We start from the raw sequence: 12,918 nt of genomic DNA, 5'->3' as shown, positions 1-12,918 counted from the left end.
CTGAAGGGACAGCTGGAAGGGAATTTTGTGTAATGTGTGAAACAATCTTGAATTGGAATTACAAAAAATATATGTCTGTTCTGGCTACGGTCATCCATGCTCTGGCTACGGTCATCCATGCCTCTACATCCCATCTCACAACCTAAGATCAACATCGCAAACGTGTTTGGTGAAGACTAGAGACAGGGCTTTCTCGGCTGTGGCCCCCCGCCTATGGAGCGTACTCCCAAATGAGATAAGATCGACTCCATCCCTCCTGGCTTTCAGGAAAAAAAAATTAAAATCATGGTTTTGGGACCAAGCCTTCGGACAGCAGACATAATTTGCACTTTAGTGGACATTGACTGGAATGGCGTTGCGGCAACTGACATTGTGATTTTGTTTTATTGTTTTAATTGATGCTATATGTACTGGTTTTAATTACTGTTTATGTATTTGATTGTGATTATATTATTGTAATAGTGATGTAGTGGCCTTCTACCATTACTAATGTAAGCCGTCCTGAGTCCCCCTTCAGAGGTAGAGAAGAGACAGGGCACAAATATCAGAAATAAATAAATAAATAAATAAATAAATTGTCGAAGGCTTTCATGGCTGGAATCACTGGGTTGTTGTAGGTTTTTTCGGGCTATAAGGCCATGTTCTAGAAGCATTCTATTCTGACGTTTTGCCTGCATCTATGGCAAGCATCCTCAGGGGTTGTGAGGACCTCACAACCTCTGAGGATGTTTGCCATAGATGCAGGTGAAACATCAGGAGAGAATGCTTCTAGAATATGGCCATATACCCCGAAAAAACCTACAACAACCCAAAAAATATATAGTTGCGCTTGCAAAGATATAGAGAACAACTATGGTATAATGCTTTTTTTAAGCGAAGTGCAGTGCTGCAACAGATAAATAAAAAAGTATTGTGTGTATGTGCCTTAGAGCTGCATGTCAACTTATGGCAATCCCATGAATTTCATTAGGTTTTCATAGTCAAAGAATACTCAGATGTTTTACCAGTTACTGGTGTTTTATTCAATACTTTTTTCTTTGTGTTAGTGCCTAGCCAGTGAGATACTCAAAGAGTATTAGACACATTATATTAATAACTGTGGTTGAAGTCCCTGAGTCTTACCCCCATCTTATCCCCATCTTACCCCCAACTTTGACCTAATATCTCCCTGCTATGGTGCCAGTAGAGCCTTTTAAAGCAACCCGATTTGTGTGATTTCATGCTGCCATGGGGAGGGGGATCAATTTGAATAATCATTTGTGCAAGCTGTAAGTAGACTTTCTAAAAGCTACCTGGAGAGCTTTTTATTTCAAGCTTTGCTGTCTAGGAAGGAGATTGAATTTATGGGGAAGGTCACTGCTAAGAGTAAAAGGGCCAATCACTATCTGTATTTGCCTCTCAAAAACTACAAACCTTCTAGCAGCTAAGGGTTGTTTTTTTTAAAGCTTCCATTAGTATCTTATGGGTGTGTTTTAAAGTGCAATCACTCTGTACATGTAGATTTTATTCTGGGGAAGGGCATTTCTGGAAAGAAATAACCCTTCCTGTTTCTCCTCTGTTGACCCACAGGGGGGAAATGGATTGTAGATATCAGAGAGGCTATTACTGTTACTCACCCATCCGCAACCTTCCTCCATCACCCCTTTAAGAAAATCATCCATTGGGATTTGGAGAAGTCTTCCATTTAGAAGATAACTCCTCTTTGTATTAAACTGTAAAAAGAGGGGTTGTGTGCAGTTTGGCATGTGTGAGTTTTGGGTGGCCACATTAATAATAATAATAATAATAATAATAATAATAATAATAATAATAGAAAAAGGAGACGGAGGGCCTGATTCTGGCAGCCCAAGAACAAATTCCATCAAAGCCAGAATTAAAAAGTCGACGACAGATCCCAAATGCAGACTCTGCAAAGAAGCAGAAGAAACAATAAATCACAGTGACAGCATGATTGAAGAGAAACAACTGGAAAAGCTGACATGATATGAGGATTTAAAGATTGAACTGCAAAGACTCTGGCACAAGCCAGTAAAGGTGGTCCCAATGGTGATGGGCATGCTGGGTTCGGTGCCTAAAGTCCTTGGTCTACACTTATACACAATCGGCACGGACAAAATTACCATCTGCCAGCTGTAAAAGGCCACCTTACTGGGATCTGCACGCATTATTCGCGGATACATCACACAGTCCTAGACACTTGGGAAGTGTCCGACGTGTGATCCAATACAACAGCCAGCAGAGTGATCTTGTCTGCTGCAGACTCATCTTTTGTGTTTCAAATAATAATAATTGCAAAGGCTCTGGCATAAACCAGTACAGGTGGTCCCAGTGGTCATCGGCACACTGGGTGCCGTGCCAAAGGACCTCAGCCAACATTTGGAAACAATAAACATTGACAAAATCACGATCTGTCAACTGCAAAAGGCCACCTTATTTGGATCTGTGCACATTATTCGAAAACACATCACACAGTCCTAGATGCTTGGGAAGTGTTCGATTTGTGATTTTGTGATATGAAATCCAGCATATATATCTTGTTTGCTGTGACATACTGTGTTTTTGTGTCAGTAAAATAATAATAATAATAATAATAATAATAGCAATAACAACAACAACAACAACAACAACAACAATATCCATTGAAACTTGTGCCACAAATACCATCTGCCTGTGACAAAAAACTGATGGGATCACAAGCCTTAAAAAGTTACAGAAAATGAAAACATCAGACTACTCTGGGACTTCCAAATTCAGACTAACAGAGTTTTGTAGCACAATACTCCTGACCTCAAGATTGTGGGGCGGGGGGGGGGGGGGGGGTATGGATCGTCGATGTTGCAATCCCAGGTAACAGCAGAATTGACAAGAAGCCATTGGAAAAGCTGCCACAATACGAGGATTTAAAGATCGAACTGCAAAGACATTGGCACAAGCCAGTCAAGGTGGTCCCATTGGTGGTCGGCATACTGGGTGCAGTGCCTGTAGACCTTGGCCTGCACTTAAAAACATTTGGTGCCGACAAAATTACCATTTGTCAGCTGCAAAAGGCCACCCTACTGGGATCTGCACGCATGATTCTCTGATACATCCCACAGTCCTAGACACGTGGAAAGTGTCCGACGTGTGATCCAGTACAAAAGCCAGCATAGTGATCTTGTTTGCTGTGTACTAATCTTCTTGTGTCTCTAATAATAATAATAATAATTCTTACCAACCTCTCCTCGTGGTTCGAGGCGGGATGAGTTGAATATCCAGATTGCTTTCATCTCTCCATTGCAGTATCTCCATGTATACTAGCTGTAACTGGTATGAGTAAGGTTTGAACAATATCTGGAGGACCATAGTTTCTTTGCCCATGTTTCACAAAATTGCTTCCTACGGTACATGGGTGTTATTGATGAACTTAATCTAAATACCAGTACTACAAATCTTGAGGAAAAAATATGTCACTCATATATTAACAGTAGATTTATAACAGAAGCATATGGTAATTGAGAAAACTAAACAGAAACAGGCTAATTTCAAACCCTTTCCCCCTCTTATGTCTTCATTTTCATTTCACAGATGGCACAGTTACTGTATGTTTAGTATTGTTGTAATCATTCATATACAAAACTAACGTAAAGATGTAAACACGGGGGGTTGTGCAGATTTTATGTGCTAGAAAGCCACAAAAATGAATGAAGGTGACAACAGTGCATCAGAATTGGTAAAAGAACTATGTGTGGGAATTTACGTAAATTCGTTTTCTTTTCAGCAGAACTAATTATGAAACTGAACTCCCTCAACTAATCCAGCAGTATTAGTCTTGTATTTTATGGGGAAGTATCTTTACTTTGAAAAAGGATGCCTGGATTCGACCACAGCCCAGTTTATGCTTGTTCATGATGATTTATAGATTGTGGGTTTAGCAGTCTTCAGAAATTCCCATCATAGGATAATAATATTATCCAAAATGTGGAGCTCCTCTGACTGGGGAGATGAGCAGTACTAGAAGTGTTGGCAATGATGGTGATGATGATGCAATTACCATTAGGTTTTGGGATGCTGTCATTATTTTTTTTCTTGTGTTGGAAATATATGCCTGCACTGAACTCAATTCAGTATTACGTGACATTTCTCATGCGGTAGAATAGAGGAACTAATTCATGTGTAGAATGTGTGGAAAAAATGGCTAGAACTCTTCTTCCTTTCATCCTAATTTTTTGTGGATATACATCCCAGACATATATGCATCTCTTTAGTGGGTTTTAAAAGCAGAAGTACAGTTGGCCCTCCATATCCATTTTGCATCCATAGATTCTACCATCTATGGCATGAAAATATTTTTAATCCAAAAAGTAAGCCTTAATTTTGCATTTGATTCAAGGGACATCATTTTACTACACCATGGAACGAGTATCTATGGATCTGGATATCAATGTCATGTCCTGGAATCGAACCCCTGTAGAAACCAAGAGCCCACACTATTCTTTGGCATTCGTTATTCTGTGGCATTTTATCTCTGTTCTATATTTACTTTTCATGCACAATGGGTGACCTTTGCATGTATCGTTTAGGTCCTCTAAACATTCACTTAGTTAAGATTCACACATGTTTAAAAAGAAAATCAAGAAACAAAACGATTTTGTTCATAAAAATGTCAATCACTTATGGCACTACGTGCAACTTTATCATCTCATTTATGGAAGAGTTGATGCCAACATTAATTTAATTTCTAGTATGTTAGACTAAATTATCCAGAATTAGTCTACAATCCAGAATTTGCTTTTTTCCACAAGGTTTCCTGCACTGTTTTATAGAATACTAGCAGTCCCCTGCCATGCGTTGCTGTGGCTCAGTCTGTGTATATGTGTTTATGTGTAAGTGTGCGAATATATTTGTGTATATGTGTGTTTGTGTATATATGAGGTTTTGCAAATGCATTGTAAATTTTTTTGGGCTTTTTAAGTCTCTTCCTCTGTGTTTTTCAGTGCTTTTATGAGTGATGGTCACTCATTGGCCTGATAGGTGTATTGTGTCCAAATTTGGTGTCAATTCGTCCAGTGTTTTTTGAGTTATGTTAATCCCACAAACTAACATTACTTTTTTTATTTATATAGATTGACATGCCCCATAATGTTTACTTATATTTCCATTTACTTTATCATATTTTGACAGAACAACAAAGGGTAATGCTTCTCAGGAGGTCTCCCTCTGGCCCAAAGAAGTATTTTCCTATTCCAGTGGAGCACCTGGAAGATGAAATTCGGATCAGAGCAGCTGATGATGGAAAATTATTTCGGGAAGAGTTTAATGTAAGTCATCTTGAATACTGTAGGTATAAAGCTAACTAATTATTTCATATGTTATTATATAAGTCGCATAAAGGAGGAATCTGTATATGTAATATTTATTTTAGTGTAAGACTTAAGACATAGATCTGTACTATTGGACATCTGCTTTATTATTATTATTATTATTATTATTAATTAATTAATGTATTTATTTCTATCCCACTTTTCTCCCATGGGTGGGACTCAAAGCAGTGAACAAATGGTTAAAAGCAAAAATTTAATAGGACAAGAACACAACATCATCCCCTCCAATCCAAACAAATAAACAGTAAACCAACATATTAAATAAACACATTACATAAACCATATAAAATAAGCATAATAAATGACAACATTTATAATTATCATTAACAATCCCTAGGCCTCAGGCCATTGAGGTTATCCTTAAAATATTGTACTTAAACATCTCGAAGCTCAAATTCTGGCAAGGCCATGTGAGCCGTGCCAAAATGAAATAGCCTGCTTATTATGGGTTGTTGGGGAAGGCCTGCTTCCATAGAAAGGTTTTCACCTGGGAGGAAAAGGCCAGTAACGAAGGGGGCAAACACACCTCTTTGGGGAAGGAGTTCCAGAGCCATGGGGCCACCACCGTGAAAGCCCTATCACTCTTTCCCACTAACCATACTTGTGACCATGGTGGGGCGGAGAGAAAGGCCTCTCCTCATGATCTCAGGGCTTGTGTGGGCTTTTCTTATCATAAAGTAGAAAGGAACTTGTGCCATTATGATACAGTAACAATCTTGTTCAAACAAGACTAATTTTGCTAATGGTACAATTTCAGTGTCCTCTGCCACAAGGCTGTAGCGTATGTTGGGTATACAGTAAGACCCCTGTAGCTGCAGGAGATACACTGGAACATAGTTATCTTGAACCAGCAGATAGGGCTGAATGCCTTTAAATTCCCTGGCTTTTGGTCCCAACATACTATAGAATTTGCCTTGGAGGACCTAGAAATTCCTATAGAGGGCAACTGTAAAGTAATTTCTGGGGAATGCACACCATAAATCACCCGTCAAACCTAGCAAATTCTTAAAGAGACAATTTTCGTTCTTATGTGGGTAAATGAAACTGTGGATATAAGTTCTGTGGTTACAGTGTCTTCATGTATCTTCAGGCTATTTTGCTACTACCATTCATCATGCATTCAATCCATACTATTCTTTCTCTTATCAATGTGTCCTATAGGATGGATAGCTTTAAGTAGCACATGGTACCATAGCTCTGCTCATCTGACTGCTTATCAGAGTTTTGGTTTTGGAAGAGGGGCATCACTTCAAGACCTGAGTCTTACCTTCTTCTGGTTTCACTCAATTACCCAACTGCCCCACTGCATCCTCATCCACTATGGTGTCATATATCATTTCTGACACAGAACAGGCCACTACTCTATGGGATAAGCAAGTGAGCCTTTACTATCCTGTAGAAATGTGAAGAGAGGAGATGAGCAGCAAAATAATAGTGACATCTTAGCTCAAGATGTTGGTATTCATTTATAGCTTCCAGACCTATATGATTTGTAGGACTCAGTGACATTCTGCCCCATATGTCACAATTTATAGATGTAAACTCTGCCTCCTGTCTAGCATTCTGTGTTAAAGAAGCTATATAGTTTATCATAGTATAGTGGCTTATTTCAAGAAAAAAAAAGGTTGCCCTATCATTAGAAAGTAGTTCTTAAAATAAACACTACGGAGAGAGAGAGAGAGAGAGAGAGAGAGAGAGAGAGAGAGAGAGAGATCATGACCAAGCTGTCTTACATCAACCTCTAATCATCCTCAGAGACAGTGGTGAGGCATGTGTACACTAATCTTGCTGAGAACTAGATTGTAGAAGCAGTGTGCATCTTTAGGGTGACTGCTTGGCATGGGAAAAAGACAGATGATGTTTCTCAAATACTCAGAAAAGTCTGTGGATCTCCCTTTGAGAATCAGTGACCTATGAGAACCCTCTTGCTTGTGAAGAAGCATAGTGACAGCTTTGAAGACCAAGAGACATGATGTTAATCTGAGCACAACCCAAGAGGTTTCATGTTGCTGCTCAGGATCTACTCCCCAGTGGGTTTGCTGCCCGTTAGTAGTAGTCTCTCTAGAATTGCTTTGTTGCAAATAGGATCCTCACCTCGGTCAGAAAAGCTTGTTCTTTTGCTTCCTGCTACATTGTGGTTGCATTTATAAGTGATGCTTTCCGTGTGTTGGTAGGTGGGTGGTTTGGCCTAGCTGCTGAGTAACCGAATGAAACATAACCGTGTTGGCTGTGTTCTTTGAGTTCTCACAACAAACAGTGTTAATTATGATTTACACCTTTAGCAGCTCTCAGTGGAAATAGACGTAAACACTGTGATAGAGGAACTAGATTGGTTTTAAGCTTGAGTTCATCTAAATGGAAAAGCAAAGCCAGTTAATACTGTCTGAAGCATTGAGGAGTGCCCTTTTAAGGCTATAATAAAGTGAAAACCAACTCTGTAATTGGCAGGACTGCATGTCATCAATTTGCATTGCGATTATATATTTAACCTTTCATTTTATAGTAACGTATCTGCATCAGCTGAATGTTTATTTCAGCATGTCTATGAAATCGAATATTTGAAATACAAATTTAAATAGTGACATTTCCTTAAAAGTATTCTGATACCAAAATAAAATAAAATATAAATCTAGCTAACACCATGATTTTACAGAAATATATTTTTCTTCTGCTTTTTAAATATTGTGTCTTGGTTATAATATTGAATATTTTGCCTCCATGCACACAGCTGTTCATGTTCAGAACTCATTGTATTCTGCAAGTCTTGTACAGAATAAGATTTTAAAACAGTAAATCCATTGCTCATGGTGCTACATTATTTCCATAGAGTTTCTACTGAATTATATGCCTTCAGATATAGATGATAAGAGCCATTCAGATCTACCTGGTTTAAACATTCTGTTCACACAGTGATCAGCCATTGGCTTATATGAAGCCTAAAAGCAGGAAATAAGTACAACCGAACCATTCCTGTTTCCTGATTAACATACATGTTTTTTTAAATGTCTATGAGTTAATCTTCTTTTAAAGTTGTCATCATTCCATCTTGTGTCACTGGATTCCACAGTTAAACAAATACTTATTAACTCGCCCTACATTTCTTACCATTCAGCGTCAGTGGAGGGACCCCTTTCTCACTATCTACTTGGTTTGCACAGTGCACAATTTTATATACTTATTATCTTCCCTTTTCTAGTTTTTTCTAAGACAGTTACAAACATAACAATCTTTTCTCATAAGGAATTTGCTTTTGTCCCTTGATCATATGATTCTTTACACTTTTCCTATCTTGACAATATACTTTTTAAATAATACGCAGTTTTCAGTGCAGTCTTCACGGTTTTGTGTAAATATCTATTTTGTTGGATAAGGGGTATCGGCTCAGTAGTTACCAAGATAATTCTCTGACTCTCAAAGAAAAAAAAAAGCTCAATGTATTTGTTGGCTCAGAATTAAGATTATCTCCCAACTTTGGGCTGGTTCCAAGACAGAACTGGCTGTAATGGTTTAGGATGACATACAGTGTCTCCCTGATCCGGGTGGCCCAGAGACATGGGATGACACTTATCATCTTCTCCCTTTATCCATGTTGCAATGGCCTCTGGGTACATATTTGGTCCTGCTGACTTGCTGTCACCTGCAGTGGCATCAGCTGGGGTCAATTGAGGGGGAGGCAGTTCTTCTTTTCCTTCTCCCTCATTGCTCCATCACCCCAGCCGACCTCACTGCAGGTAACAGCTGGATGACGGGACCCATGTCATACCCAGAGACCACAGCAACAAGGAGAATGGGAGAGGATGGTAAGAGTGGTTGTCTGGCAACATCAAACTGGGTTCAGATCCACCAAACGGTCAGAACTTCTTCCTTCCTCTATAGCAGCTGGCTATGAGGACATCCCAATGCTGATATAATTTATAGCATGCCTGATCAGCCCCAGGATAATGGGTCTGTGCTAGATAAGATCCTAAAGTATAATATATTATCAAATACCATTGTAAGGCTAGTCCATTCTATTTATTGTATTACCAAATTTTGTGTGTGGTTATGAACATTGGACAGTGAAGAATGCTGATAGGAAGAAAATCAACACATTTGAGATTGGTGCTGAAGGAGAGCTCTGCAGATACTTTCAACTTCCAAAAAAACACAAAATACATGGATCCTAGAGCAAGCCTGAACTTTCCTCAGAAGCGCAGATGACAGAGCTGTCATATTTTGCCCATATCATGAGAAAACATGACTCACTAGGGGAAAAAAACCTATAAAGCTTGGTAAGAAAGAAAGCATTACAGATGGATAGACGCGATCAATGAAGCCATTGCCTGAAAGACCTGAACAGAGCAGTTGATGACAAGGTGACTTTGAGGTCTGTCATTCATAAGGTTGCTATAAATCAAAGTCATTTTGATGGCAGTTAACAACGAATGTGTTAGAATTACTGCAGAAATTTCACACTTAAAGCAACTTTGCAGTGTGCTATTGCTTATGCTGCCTCTTGCTATTTATGGTGTTTAAATATGTGAGCAACTATGACAGGGACAAGGGCCTAGAGCCAGAGTTTCTGCTTCAGCCAAGGAAATCCCCTTGAGTGGTTTTGAGCAAGTCACACTGTCTTGGCCTCAGATGAAGGCAACTCCCCTCTGAATAACACTTGCCAAGAAAAACCCATGATAGATTCACCTTAGGTCATCATAAGTCTCAGGCTGAAGGCTCAGGATCTCCCAAACAATGTGGCTATTGTGTGTGCTTTTAAGTCACTTGTCAAATTTAGCAAACCATAATTTTCACAGGGTTTTCATAAGCAAGGAATCTTCAAAGCTTTGTCAGTTTATTCTTCTGAACTTTAGCCCACAGCATGTGGTATTTGTTGACAGTTTCCCACCTGAGTATTAACTGGGCTTGCCATTTTTAGTTTCCACGATCGGGCAGAATCTGATGCCTTTGGGGAACGGAAGAAGGAAATTACAAACAAGTTAAATGAGTTGAAGACTGCATTGGGTCACAAAGGTTACCATTTCCTCACCTTCATGAGGCAATTCAAAAGAAGAAAGGGGAAGAAATGATACGGAGAAGGAGGAGGAGAGGAACACTCTATTTGCTCTTCCATGATGCAACTCTCCAGTCTTGGTGGTGAACTGTAAAGTTATCAGAGGGTTTCCTTCAATTTCTTTTCAGTGCTGCAGCTGCAAGTGCTGAAGTGGTGTTTACATTGCATGCATTAGTCAAGATCAAACTATTTAAGCTGAATGTTAAAACTGATTTTGTGGGATTCTTGCTTTTAAATCCTTGTGATACATATGACAACTGAAATGTTATGGTTGCCAGTTGTTTTAGAATTGATAATTTACTTGCCCTGCCCTGCCTTGTTACGGAGCCCCTGATGGCACAGTGGGTCAAACCACTGAGCTGCTGGACTTGCTTACCGAAAGGTTGCAGGTTCAAATCCGGGGAGCGGCATGAGCTCCTGCTGTTAGCCCCAGCTTCTGCCAACCTAGCAGTTAAGGTTAACGGTGCTCCATTCAGTCATGGCAGCCACATGACCTTGGAGGTGTCTACGGACAATGCCGGCTCTTCAGTTTAGAAATGGAGATGAGCACCAACCTCCAGAGTCAGACATGACTGAATGTCAGGGAAAAACCTTTACCTTTACCCTGTCTTGTTATACAGAAGATCAAATCCTGGACTATCCCCATGATAATAATGTGTTTTACCACTCCCCTTGTATGCTTTCAAGATGTTAAATAATAATAATAATAATAATAATAATAATAACAACTTTATTTTTATACCCCGCCAACTATCTCCCCGAAGGGTCTTGAGGCGGCTTACAAGGATAAGCCCAAAAATTACATATAAAACACAACCAATTAAAAACATCAGATAAATATATAAAACAATCACAGTTGTAATAGGTTGTTTCTGACCTATGGTGATTCTAAGGCAACCCTTTCAAGGTGTTTTTTGTTGGCAAGATTTTTTTAGAGAGGGTTTGTATTTGCCTTTCTCTGAAGCAGAGAGAGAGAGAGATTTCACCATGGTTGCCCAGTGAGTTTCCATGGCTGAGTATTAGTCCAAAACCACTTTACAACACTGGCTGAGTGAAAATATACAATGGTATTAGTTTTCTTCAAACAACTTTTCTAGAGAAATTCGGAAATAGGAACAAACTTAAGCCTCCCATGTCTCACTTTGTCCTAGTTCCCTATGAAAAACAAGAAGTTCGGTTTGTTGGTATTGCACAGTTCTTCTGATGAAAAGACAAAATTCTGTGGTCAAGAATTTTAAAAAAGCTTAGCTGCAAAGATAGTATGTTTTTATATTTTATAATAAAAATAGTTTTAAAATAAATAATGAAAAGTGAGTTTATAAAAATAAGCTGTGTTGATGTTGATTATTACAAGATTTTGCTCCAATTATTTTCCTCTGATGAGAGGCAGGAAAAAAGCAAGCTTTTGGAGGCAACACAAGCACTGCCATTGAAACCACAAACATAAATTTATGCATGTTGTGGCAACAAGAAGTAACCAGACAAGGTGACTTCCTTATCAACTGAGAAACTCTTTCAGAGCCCATGGGTCTGGTTTGAATTGTGGTTTAGAGGGGAATTTTCTCACAGTGCAGTATGTGTCTGAAAACTGCTGGTTTTTACAGTTCTCAATATAACCCTCTTCCTTTTATGAGCAAACTATACAGTTGGTATCAGGCCATAGGTAGCTTGATTTGTGACTATGGAATGTGTGTGTAGCTTAACTCTTTGTCTTTCACCACTGTCTCAAATGTCACATTGAACTTAACCCAGTGTTACATACTAAAGCGTAAAATCAGTTGTTAGTCCCAACAAGTAATAGCTCTGTAGAGTTATTGGGTCCTGCACAAGTATTGACATACAGTTGTCATGGACTCAATGGATCTTATCTATTTGGAATTCTTAATTGAACTTGGGACATATACAGGCAGTCCCTGAGTTACAAATATCTGACTTACAACCAAATCATAGTTAAGAAGAGGGTGAGACAACAGGAAGAGAGATAAATCTACTCATTGGAAGGAAAATTCACTCCTGAAAGAGTTATTATCATGGGGGAAAGGTGTCTCCACTGAAGCTTTCTCACCAATCCTTGTTTTCACAAGCCAAATTGTCAAAATCCAGTTATCACAGGGACAGAAAGTGAGGGGAAGTCTTCTGAATAGGGGCACAGACAGCAAAACAAGCAATGCTTCCCTATGCTAATCAAAGTGTGTGTGTGTGTGTGTGTGTAGAGAAAACTGGAATTACACTTGAAAAATGAATCTGTTCTGATTTACACACAAATTAAACTTAAGAACAAACCTACATAACCTATCTTGTTTATAACTTGGGGGCTGCCTGTAGTTCATAATCAGTATAATTTTCTGCCATTGTATTCCTGGATTGTAAAAGAGTTTATTGACAAATTCAGTCATGTCATAGAGAAACATTATTGCCTATCTTCTCTTGTTCCGCTACTTTGCATAACTACTCTACCTTCTTATTATGGATTCCCACTCTTAGGACTGGTAATCTGGATACTTTACAAAC

The 12,918-nt window shown here is 38.9% G+C and overlaps 1 protein-coding gene across 4 annotated transcripts in view; it reads left to right on the top strand.

Annotated features, from left to right (window-relative positions):
* Positions 1-12,918, top strand: part of PTPRE (protein tyrosine phosphatase receptor type E) — a 173,794-nt gene that overhangs the window by 126,193 nt on the left and 34,683 nt on the right. For all 4 annotated transcript variants that reach the window (XM_060768627.2, XM_060768625.2, XM_060768628.2 and 1 more), the window contains one exon: positions 5,161-5,297. In XM_060768627.2, coding sequence (XP_060624610.2) covers positions 5,161-5,297 — 137 coding nt within the window. The remainder of the gene's footprint in view (positions 1-5,160; positions 5,298-12,918) is intronic.

Source organism: Anolis sagrei, chromosome 3, assembly GCF_037176765.1.
Source record: "Anolis sagrei isolate rAnoSag1 chromosome 3, rAnoSag1.mat, whole genome shotgun sequence".
Lineage (NCBI taxonomy): Eukaryota > Metazoa > Chordata > Lepidosauria > Squamata > Dactyloidae > Anolis > Anolis sagrei.
This window is presented reverse-complemented; position numbering and strand designations above follow the sequence as displayed.